The sequence below is a fragment of the Myxine glutinosa genome, chromosome 4 (assembly GCF_964187855.1).
Source record: "Myxine glutinosa chromosome 4, kmMyxGlut1.1, whole genome shotgun sequence".
NCBI lineage: Eukaryota > Metazoa > Chordata > Myxini > Myxiniformes > Myxinidae > Myxine > Myxine glutinosa.
The window spans coordinates 124,698,323-124,710,838 of NC_136264.1; the positions used below are offsets into that span (position 1 = coordinate 124,698,323).

At 42.0% G+C, this 12,516-nt stretch overlaps 1 protein-coding gene across 1 annotated transcript in view; it reads right to left on the minus strand.

Annotated features, from left to right (window-relative positions):
• The window catches only part of CACNA2D3 (calcium voltage-gated channel auxiliary subunit alpha2delta 3), a 253,184-nt gene that overhangs the window by 201,734 nt on the left and 38,934 nt on the right, over positions 1-12,516 (minus strand). The window contains exons 5-7 of the mRNA XM_078775301.1: positions 9,229-9,360; positions 8,787-8,856; positions 1,084-1,234 (exon numbers count right to left, since the gene is read on the minus strand). Of these exons, the coding sequence (XP_078631427.1) occupies positions 1,084-1,234; positions 8,787-8,856; positions 9,229-9,360 (353 nt within the window). The remainder of the gene's footprint in view (positions 1-1,083; positions 1,235-8,786; positions 8,857-9,228; positions 9,361-12,516) is intronic.

Consider the following 12,516-nt stretch of genomic DNA (forward strand, 5'->3'; position numbering starts at 1 on the left):
GTCCATACAGAAATGGTTTGTCGAGATCGGTGTGGAAGAAATTGACTGGCCTGCACAGAGCCCTGACCTCAACCCCATCAAACACCTTTGAGATGAATTGGTACGCCGACTGCGAGCCAGGCCTAATCGCCCAATATCAAAGCCCGACCTCACTAATGCTCTTGTGGCTGAATGGAAGCAAATTCCTGCAGCAATGTTCCAACATCTAGTGGAAAGCCTTCCCAGAAGAGTGGAGGCTGTTATCGCAGCAAAGGGAGGGGACCAACTCCATATTAATGCCCATGATTTTGGAATGAGATGTTCGACGAGCACATACGGGTGTGATGTTCGGGTGTCCACATACTTTTCGCCATGTAGTGTATATATGATGTAATTTATTCGATCATTTTAAGTGGAAAACATCTTGGTGCTCACGTATTTATTCCATCTTCAGGGGTATAACACAAGACTGCTTCATTTGGATATCCAGTGAGCCCATTGGTCCATTTCGACCAAATTTTCATTTGTCTTTACAGCCTTGTAGCATATCTGCCTGCTTTACTGCTTAAACATTGGCTTATCTTTTACCAATCGCACATGTTGTGCGAACCAGGGTGGGAATGATACATTTGTTATTATTGCCAAATTATACTACTCTTCTATTGTTGTTAATATTATTAGCATTAATGTATGCAGTATATGCCTTGTTACAATGTAATCATTATTTTTGTTATATATTTTGCAATGAGATTGCCATGCCGTGGAAGGACCTATTAAGCTGCTCTATACACCTTAACATGGCATGTTTAAATATGGGAATTCTTCCAGATTCATTGTAGTTCATTAGCCAAATGGCCAATTAGCCATTCATTGTAGTTAGTTGTAGTTAACATTGTAATTAATCAATTCAGGAGATAATGACAATCATTTTGGTGTATCAGTGGAGCACATTCCACATCAGAAAACTCCAGAAGAACCCTACAAAAAAACATGCCCCACACACACACACACACACACACACACACACACACACACACACACACACACACACACACACACACACACACACACACACACCTCCATTTATAGTCGATGAATACCTACCGCAATGATGTTGAAGAAGTCATTGTCTCCAAGTGTGTCCAGGATCGAGGTGACCGTCCGTTTTGCGATTGTCATGCGCAGACCCTTCATACTGCCACTCACATCAACAAGCAGGATGACATCCTTGGCAGAAGTGGAGGCCTGAATGTACCTGCCACCAACATGCTTTCTCATCATACACATTTAACACATATTACAATCCTACAGCAAAATGGGGTTAATGTGGACTTTTTGGGGCTTTCTATATACAAACCTGGGTGGGTTAAGCTATGTTTGTCAATGTCTAATCACTAAACAATATAGAATATTATGACAGAACCAAATATATCCTTTATATTTTTTTACATAAACAAGAAAACCTTGAAATCTAAATTTCCCAAGAGTCCATATTAGACTGTTCTCCCTACCTACAGTGCCATATATATATATATATATATATAAAATGTCTCATAAGAATCACAAGATATATATTAGGTCTCAAAGAAAATCATAGGAGATTTTTTGTATGGGATTCAACCGTAAATACAACCGTAAGGTTATGTTTTCACCCCTGTCAGTTTGTCTGTCTGTTTGTTTGTTTGTTTGTGAACAAAATATCTCAAAAGGTTGTGGACAGTGTAGTAGGACTTCTACATTAATCCAAATTAATTAATACTATCTTGTTGGATAAGTTTCCATGTAGGAAATTACAATCTTTTTGTATAAAATGTCTGAACCATTTCATCTCTCAGGCACATATGGAAAGTGTATCCTTGGGCTGCGCCAATGAATAAGGCTGTACTGGGAATTGTGGAGCTGAAAGAAAAATGTGGTCTAAAAGAATTCTTTTCCAATGCATGTATCTAAATCAGATGTATATTCGTCAGGCTGTGACTGCAATCCAATAGAGACACTGCAGTGAAATCATTGCCAAATGTTGTAGGGCTATCTCTTTGCTGATGACTCTACTCTCTGTCGCTCCATTCTTCATCCCTCAGATCGGCAGTCTGCAGCCTCCTCACTCTCTGCAGACCTGGACAAAATCACAGACTGGGCAAACAAGTGGAACATGTCTTTCAATCCTGACAAATCTCACACTCTTACGATGTCTCTCCGAAAAGACCGACTGGACAACCCTCCCATCTACTTTCTGAATAATCCTCTCCAAGAAGTTCTGTCACTCAAGCTTTTGGGTCTCACTATCTGCCATGATCTTTCCTGGGAAAACCACATTTCAAATCTGGCCTCCAAAGCCAGTCGCCGACTGGGCATCCTCCGTCGTGCGAAGTCCTTCCTTGGCACACCTGAGCTCCTCACCACATACAAGGCTTTCATCCGCAGCTCAATGGAATACTGCTCTCCCCTCTGGGCTGGTGCTCCTGCCTCACACCTAGCTCGTCTTCACGCTGTTGAAACCAATTCAGAATCATTGGAATCTCCCGCGATGAAGCTACCTCCAAGTGCCTCTCACTCACTCACCGCAGGCAGGTTGGTGGTCTTTCCGTCTTCTACCGACTCCTCTCTGGCCTTGCCCCCCCAGCTCTGTCTGGGCTCTGTCCCGCAAATATTCCTACAGGTCGCACAAGATCTGCCTGCAACCCTCTTATGGTTAAACTGCCAAAATCAAGACTCTCTGCTCACCTTCACTCCTTCATTCCTCTTTTCTCCCGCCTCTGGAACAAACTCCCTCACTCTCTTCAATCCCACTCCACCCTCCAGGTCTTTAAAACAGCTGTTCACCACCATCTCTTATCTTCCCCCATCCAAAGCCTTGATCTTTTCTACCCCCGCTAATTTCACCCCAATTCCACTTTTTTGAAATACCAACTTCTGTCCTGGAAGTCCTTGGTGTCCTTGTGTTTTATACTTCTCCCTCCCCGCCCCCCTTCCCACGCCTCCTCCCCCCAAGCCCTTTCCCTTCCACACACCTCCCTGCTCTCAAATGTTGTGTTTGTGTGCTTCCCCTTCTCTCCCCGTCTTGTCTTCCGCTCCCTCTTTTTATATATTTTGTTTGTCTGGTTGATTTGTTTGTGAAGTAAATGTTAGCTCTTTCACGAGCCTCGATTCAGTATACAAAAAAAAAAAAAATTGGGAAATAGGGTTGCTCAGGGAATGACACTTCTGAAAGGTCATCTGTTAAGCTTATTGCTCAAAGCATACCTATGGTCTCTTGTGCTTGGCCGAGCCAGATGTGGGGATCGGAACACCTGAGAAACCCCACACTGTTCTCTTGAGAGGACTTCAAAAGACTTTGACATTATAAAAGAGAGAGAGAGAGAGAGAGCTGGAAGGGAGAGAAGAAGACTCTGCTTGCTCTTGGTGCCATGTTGAGAAATCCTGTGCTGCAAACCAAAGTGAACTATTTTATGCAAGTGAACTGTTCTAATGTTGTATGTAATCTGTGCTTATCAAACCCAGTTTTCTTCTCCCAATAATTAATAAAATTTCCGAAAGACCAACCTCGGTGTTTGTGGACATTGCTGAGACAAGCACACATCTACTCCTCTTCCTCCTCTACACCCCATCTCACCAAATTAATCCTGCTCCGTCAACAGATTCTGACGAAATTCAGCAGAGATGTAGCGTATGTCACACGGACGAAATGATTAGATTTTGGTGAAGATCCGGATTCGTATCCGGTTACAGAATTTTTCAGTGATTCTTCACCATTGGGAGATAAGGCCAAAAACGATACATAGCAGGATACTTCAAAAAGCTGTGGACGGATTTGGACAAAACTTGGTGGACCGGTTGGGTGTCTGACAAGGAAGAATTGATTCGATTTTGGTGAAGATCTGGATCCGGATCCAGATAGCAGAATTTTAAAAGTGATTCTTCACCATTGAGTGATATGGCCAACCAGGCAGAGGTATGCTCTGTACTGAGTGCCGTTCTAGTTACCTTTGCTATTAGGAGCGGCTTTGGAAAAACGAAAAACGCCCCCCCCCCCCCCTCCTACCCCACCCACCACTCACCCCACCCTCATACAACTCTCCCTCCAACCCCAACTCCCACTCTTCCCTCCACCCTCATACAACTCTCCGGACTTCACCGGGCGGTGTTATAAATCACTCAGTTGTGGCCACTCTGTAGAAACTGCATGCCCAATGTGGAGTGACCTGGTCTGAAACCAAATTGATGATCTGAGATGAGGCTGTTGGAGAAAAGGAATGACCTTATGTCAACTGCGATGATGGATTCCATGACCTTGCTGATGATTGGAAGTAAGCCAAATGGCCTGTTGTTGTTCACAGACAGACAAACAAAAACAAAACAAAGGAGTGAAAACATAACCTCTGCCCACCTTTTTTTTTTTTTTTTTTGTATGCAAGCTCGAGGCTCGTGAAAGAGCGAACATTAATCACACAGAAAGACAAACCGACACAAAAACATATAACATCGGGAGCGGTAGACAAGATGGGGAGAGAGGAGGAAGGACACAAACACAACATTTGAGAGCAGGGACCGAGCGACATGGAGACATCGAGAGATCTGAGAGAGGGCGAGGGCTTTGGGGGGAGGGGGCATGGGAAGGGGGGGGGGGAGGTATAAAACATATGGACACGGCCAGGACTTCCAGGAAAGAAGTTGGAATTTCAGACAAGGTGGATCTGGGGTGAATTAGCGGGGGTAGAAAAGATCAAGGTTTTGGATGGGGGAAGATAAGAGATGGTGGTGAACAGCTGTTTTAAAGACCTGGAGGGAGGAGTGGAATTGAAGGGAGTGAGGGAGTTTGTTCCAGAGGCGGGAGAAAAGAGGAATGAAGGAGTGAAGGTGAGCAGAGAGCCGAGATTTCGGCAGTTTAACCATCAGAGGGTTGCTGGCAGATCTTGTGCGACCTGTAGGAATATTTGGGGGACAGAGCACAGAGAGAGCTGGGGGAGCAAGGCCGGAGAGGAGTCGGTAGAAGACAGAAAGACCACCAACCTGCCTGCGGTGAGTGAGTGAAAGGCCCTCAGAGTTAGCTTCATCGCGGGAGATTCCAATAATTCTGAAAGCTTTGGTTTCAACAGCGTGAAGCCGAGCTAGGTGTGAGGCAGGAGCACCGGCCCATAGGGGAGAACAGTATTCCATTGAGCTGCGGATGAAAGCCTTGTATGTGGTGAGGAGCTCAGGTGTGCCTAGGAAGGACTTCGCATGACGGAGGATGCCCAGTTGGCGACTGGCTTTGAAGGCCAGCTTGGAAATGTGGTTTTCCCAAGAAAGATCATGGCAGATAGTGAGACCCAAAAGCTTGAGCGACAGAACTTCTTGGAGAGGATTGTTGGCGGAGGTAAATATTGTTACCTTTAACTATTATGAAATAGTTGGGCTGTGTGCATTAATACTGTGTACGTTAAAAGTACTTTTCCTCAATACAATATTTCAAAGTGTCCATTTGCTTTGTCACTCTAAAGCAAGTTGGCCGCTTCTACCTTTTCCACTTAAAGTGGAGACAGATGGATCTATTCAAGGTTTTTCAGAAACTTTGTCCGTGTGAGTGTACAAAACGTGTTACTGTATATTCTTCTAATTTTAATGAAAGTTTGATGAGTAAAGGTTGCACTAATTAGTGTTCGCTATGTGTCTTTCCAGGCTTTTTAATACTCAGAATTCCACTGATAATGTTTGGCTTCATGAACGAACCATTGATTTTATTGCTGCAACAAAATAATTTTCCAAGCATGCCATTCATGTCATCACCAAGTTGAATGTGCTACTGAATCGGTCACCAAAATAGATTGATTAAGTTATGTCACTTTCTCTTGGAGATTACTGTCCTTCCTGCAGCATGGATACAACTCTTTCTGGAAAGTAAGAAAAATTAGAGCCGTGGAGCAAAAATAGTCGAGCCTCCCAAGTGCAGGGAATTGCAGATGTCCAAAATGTCCGAAATGTCCGAAACGGGACCAAAAAACAACAACAACCACGGTCCCCGAAAAAGGCCAACCCCCGCTTGCGGGGAAAAATGGCCTCTAAAGGTGTTTTTTTTGTTTTGTTTTTTTTTCTCCAGAAAGACTGTCGGATCACAACTCGGCATATCGCATATAAGCTCGGCATCTCCTATTACACAGCTCATCACTTTTTCACTGGAGATCTGGGTAAAAAGGTTGCAGCAAAGTGGATGCCACATCACCTGATGGACTTTCCTTCTCTGACATTCAATATATAAAGAACAAAGTTTGTTTGCTACTTGCGAAAATAACAGTTGGTCATGTGTGTTATTCCATCTGTCTGTTTGTCAGTTTGTTTGTCTGTGTGTCAATCACCTACAGGTAACAATTTTAAACCAATCTTCACAACACTTCTCCAAATGGTAGAGTTGGTCATCAGGAAGAAGTCTTGATTTTGAGGTAAAAAGGTCAAAATAGGCCAAAGGTCAACCACTTTTCATCGAATTTCTAAAGTCCTCAATTTCTATCCGATTGACTTGAAATTTGAACAGGATTTGCATATCAGGTCACTGAATTCAACCAACAATTATTTTTTAAGTTTAAAGATCAAGAGGTTAACATTGGCCAAATTTCTAAAATAGTCAATTTCCATCTGATTGGCTTTAAATGTGAGGAGGATTTGCATATTTGGTTTTTTAATTCAACCACAAATTATTTTTAAGGTCGAATTTGTTTGAGGGATTTCGCAAGTATCGTGCTCTGCACAATGTCTTTCTTGTTTGTTTGTTTGTTTGTGTGTTTATGCATTTGGACCCTGCAGGAACCAGTGCAGCCAAACTTTGCATGGCCTCCTCTTTCATCCAGTGGAAGATTTAAGGATATGTTTGGATTTAAAGAATTGACCCCAGATAATACCAAATAATTGACCTTCATGCCTCAATTGGGTATTGGGTTTATAAACTGCCTGGGTCCCCCCCCCCCCCCCCCCAGGAGAAATTGATAGGTATTATGAAATTTGTATGATGAGGTTGTGGTGATTTGTTGTCAAAAATACAAATTGGATTCTTCTAGTGTTTACACATGCGCATGTTATTAAAAAGATTGCTTTACACAGGTTTATTATAACACCTCCGTGTTCAGGCCTCAAGTGAGAATGTTGCTAAAAATGACTGGGTTTTTCCCGGGAACGATCGATTAAAATGTTTTGTGATGATGGTATGTTGAAGTTGTAGAGATTTGTTGTATTAAACAAATATAACCAATAAAAAGAAGCTAAAATAAGGGAAAGCGGTCCAAGCGCATTTTGCAATGGTCAAGATTGGTAATTCATTTGAAACCATAAGTCCAACATTCCCCAATTTGCCATGCAGGAAATATTTAAATACATATTTCATTGAATTTCCCCTGGCAACACCGGGTACTTCAGGTAGTACCTCACATGTTTGAAAGTTATTGTGCTCGAGGACCATGTTTTTGTTACCTCTGCCAGTACTGGTGGATGGAGGTTATGTTTTCACCTCTGTCTGTCTGCGAGCAAGGTATCTCAAAACGTTATGGATGATTTCGGAAAAACAAAAACTTGCTGGAGAGGTTTCGCGTGTACCAAGAACGAATTGACTAGATTTTGGTGAAAATCAGGATCCGGATCCAGATACAATAATTTTTAAGTGATTCTTCACCATTGAGTGATAGGGCTAAAACCGACATATAGCAGGATATCTCAAAACGTTGTGGACGGATTTGGATGAAACTTGGTGGGCAGGTTGGGTCTGTGACAAGGACGAATCGATTCGATTTCGGTGAAGATCTGAATATGGATTCGGATACGAGAATTATTTAATTTCAAGTGATTCTTCACCATTGAGAGGTTGGGTGAAAAGCTATATATAACATGATGTTTAAAAAAGTTATGGACGAGTTATGAAAAGACTTGGTGGACGAGTTGTTTAGGTGACACGAACAAGCCGATTAGATTTTGGTTCAGGTCCGAATCCAGATCCAGCTTATCTTTGGTATCCAAAAAAACCGTTCAGCATGGTGTAGGTATGCGCTCTACCGAGTGCTGTTCTGGTTGACCTTTCATTGATACTGCAGCAGCTATCTTTCAAATATTTTGAGTTCCAAGCATTTGGCACCGTCTACATTGGCCTCAGAGTAGCTCACATCAAGTTTCAGGGGGTTTTCAGCACTGCCTATCGATACCATTTATACAGAATATCCATCACTATCTTTGTGTGTTGTCTTTATTTGCTAGTTTGCAACTCTGCTGAAGAAAAAATGGAACACAATGCAGAATATTGCCATGGCAACAATAGAAAATTGGGTATTGGAGAAATCCCCCACCTGAGGGGTGGGGGTGAAACATTTTGTGTTTGTGCAAACCTCTCGGACCTGATGATTTGTTTGGTAGTATTCTGATTGGGGTGCGACCAGCAGTTTAGGAGTTGCGTAACACACAAACAGACGGATATTTAATCTTATTATAGAGATATGTATATATATATACACCTCTTTTCTTTTTTTTGGCAGGGTTTTTCTGGGGTTTTCCCGGGAATCGTGGTGCATACAAAGGCAGCTTAACTTTTTCGATGAAGTGGAAATTGATTGCTTGAGGTTACTCTATTTCCATATTGCTTGCTCTTCTAATAATCCTGTCTTTTATATGTCTATAGATTTCATGAAGCATCTGATAGGCCGTATATTGGACAGCGACTTAAAATGGAGCAACAAATTTAAGGTTGAACAAAAGACTCGTTTTTTCATTTTAAGGTTTAAAAAACAGATTAAATGTATGTGTGGAAGAGGAAGAGGACTCATGAATGAGAGGTGATGGGGTAAATGGTTCCTCACCAGCCACGGTTCCTGCAGTCATATTCGATCACCCCTCTCTCTGAGTTGATCTCCATGTCCCATCGTATTGCTGATGGTGATCAAACGCCAGAGATTGTAACAAAGATCTCAGCTATGTGGTGACCATATTCAGATATGACAATGTCTGCTTTGCAAGTTGGCCTAATCAAACAAAAGTACTTAAATCCATGGAAAACAACGTCTTGGTGGAGAGATTCATACTTGAGATGTAAAGCACAACCAACTCTTAAAAATTGGCCAGATTCATAGTTCTCCAGATGACCCAGAAGAAGACCACTTGGAGATTTTAAAAAATGTGACACCTGACCCTTACTCATGTTATAGTTAGGGATTCTTTCCTTCTCAAGTACTTCTCAAGCAAACATAAAAACAACTGTATGAGGAAACGCTTCCTGAGTGGTATGCACTGTGTCATGCTTACCAGGAAACTGCCGAAAGAACCCATCCATACTCCCAAAGTACTGCCATGTGAGGGTGGGATCGTTTTCTAGGTTTTTGATAAACACTGGATTGAGAGCAGTAGACCATAAAGCTCCATTTATAATGGCAGGATCTGAAAGGATAAAAAAGAAAAATTGTTAATGAGGAAAATTAAAGGAAAATATGAAACATTACGGGGATAGAGAATGGAGATATCTACATGCAAGTGGTAACAGGTGTTTTGCAGGTTTTTGTGGTAGACTGGATCCGGTGGTGAGACAGTTGCTTTGAAACAACTTGCCTTCTCTTCCTGGAAGGCAAACCCAACCGAAAGCAATCTCAGATCATTCCACAAATCCTGTAACAAGTTGTTTGTGCACTTTCAGGACAGCCAGAAAACAACATCTGTCCAACCTCAAGAATGAACTTTCTACATCGTCTCCCTCCTCAAAAACCTGGTGATTCCTTGTTAAGTGTATCTCTGGAGTACGCTACCCTTCCATCCCTTCCCTCGGTTCAAACTAGAAGAAAAATACACAAAATGTGATATCACCCATGTTTTTAGTAATTTTGCTGTATGGAGTTAAAGGCTGTCAGTCAGACATCTTTGGTTAGATTACAAAACAAAACTTCGGCGTGTGTATACTTCCATGCATTGTCTTTGTGCCAAGTTTGAACAAAAGCCATCCATTCATGTTGAGAAATGGTTGGGGGCACGTTTATGTAACAAAATGGCCACCAGTCAGCTATCTTGGAACTGATCTCAAAAAATACGTGCATACCTACCCATTATTCATTACCTATTATTCTTCATATGTGTGCCAAGTTTGAACAAGATTGGTAAATGCATGTCTGAGAAATGGTTGAGGACGTGTTCAATATCGGGTTTTTTTTTTACAACTAAAATGGCCACCGGTCTACCAGTCGACCATCTTTGATCAGATTGCAAAATAAAGTGAGGGGCATGTGTTCGCCATCATTTACTCTGCTTGTGCCAAGTTTTAACAAAATCGGACTGTGCATGTTCAATAAATGGTCGGGGACACGTTTAAGTAACAAAACGGCCACCAGTCGGCCATCTTAGATCTGATCTAGAAAGGAAATGACTTGCAGATGTAAGCCATCATTCATTATCTGTGTGCCCAGTTTGACCAAGATTGGTAAATGCATGTTCGATAGATGGTTGAGGACATGCTCAATATAAGGTTTTTTTTACAACTAAAATGGCTGCCAGTCTGCCAGTCAGCCATATTTGATCAGATCGCAAAACAAAGGGAGCTGTAGAAGTATGCCATCGTGTACCTTGATTGTGCCAAGTTTGAATAAAATCGGACCCTGCATGTTCAAGAAAAGGTTGGGGACACGTTTAAGTAACAAAATGGCTGCCAGACGGCCATCTTGGATCTCATCTCCAAAAAGAAATGAGGTGCATATGTAAGCCATCATTCATAATTATCGGTGTGAAAAAGTTGAACAAAATCGGTCCATACATCTCCAGGATATGGATGCGGACGCACGCGCATACAGACAGACGGATGAGACCCAATCCATAAGCCCTCCCCTCTCCCCCCCCCCCCCCTGCCCGCACGTGTATGTATGTATTTATATATATATTATTTTGAGGTCCATGAGCCTGGGAATGTTGAGCCTAAATGGCTAAATGACCCTAAATGTAGGATATTAAATGTTGCATAAATGCTATTGGACGACAGATGGACATTAAACTAGGAAAGTAAACTGAATGGGGGCTAGAACAAGTGATAAAAAGGGGGTGAGTAAATGATTGAAGGAATGCATAGAAGCCATATGAGCAAAGTTTATGTAATTTAAAGAAATGAACATTGCATGGAAAGCACTCTGGAGCTTCCCTATATTGTGACAATGTGGTACTGCAATGAAGATCAGTGGGTGCAGTTTTACTCCCGTGAGGCTCTTTATGTCCCAAACACTTATAATTGATCTCCGAGGAGTTGCAAAATGTGCACACATTTCCCGAGCATGTTCTATGTGCTCAATCAGCTCTGTGGTCTTTGAAATCCACAGGGTAGCTTACAGCACATTGAGGCTAACCAATTACAGTTATTTTGTATTATTGCTTGCATTTTAAAGCCATTTTGGATCAAGGGAAATTGGTGTGCTGAGGGGAGAAATATGGTAAGAGGGCAGACACAAACACACACACACACACACACACACACACACACACACACACACACACAAACACACACACACACACACACACACACACACACACACACACACACACATCTGCATAATTATTTCAGCCTCCTTTTACTCCAAAGCTACAACTGGTGTAAGCTACCGTGACCTACATGAGAGAGCAAGTAAGCTTAGAGATAACAAATACATCAACCCGCAAATAATCGGTTGAGATGCAAGCCTTTTAATGCAGAACACTTCAGTCACAGACATTTATTTTGACTTGAGACTTCATCAGCAATATAAACAGGCTTTTATACAGTGTTAAAGCAAATCACATTCAGGGTACTTTGAGCAAATGGCTAGTTTGCATCACTGAACATGTCATCAGTGATATAAGATGGGGTTGAACAATTGACACAAACAAACAGAGAGAACGATTGCCAAAAGGTTAAAATCCATGGTCTTGCCAAGATAATTGCAATTTTGTTGTCCGTTTTTCTCTCTGTAATCGCAAAAGAGGAATCCTAAAAACAGGGGCACTGCATTTTGGAGCATGCCATCATTTAAATAAAGAAGTAAACACAGCTCATGCATCTGCCTTATAGCTTTGGGTATTAAATATCACATTGAATCTTTCCAAAAGTTACCTTGATCTGCTAGATTGATGGTATGGTACCGACATGGTCCCATGAGACAGACAGTGTGGGTGCTATGGTGGATGTGAGGAAGGGGGGAGGTATGTGGGGCTCATGGTTCATGTGGATGCTCAGCAGGGGATTTGACTCAGTTGGTGCACCTGTAAAACGGTCTTTACATGTACATGAATAGTCTATACAAGTACCTTAATTGTCTTTCTGAGTGTCTGCATCATTGGTATTTACTTGTGCTATAATTACCTTATACCCTGACAACAGAAGGAATGACAATGGCAGTCTTTGACGTCGCGACGTCGACTGATACACCTCTGCCCACATTATTGCATCATTATACATACTTTTGTCAGGTTTCATTTAAATCCCTTCAGCTGTTCTCAAGTATCATATTTTACCTGGCATGACCTCTGACATTGACCTCTTGATGCAGAAATCTAATCAGTTCATTTTTGCATCATAATACATACTTATAT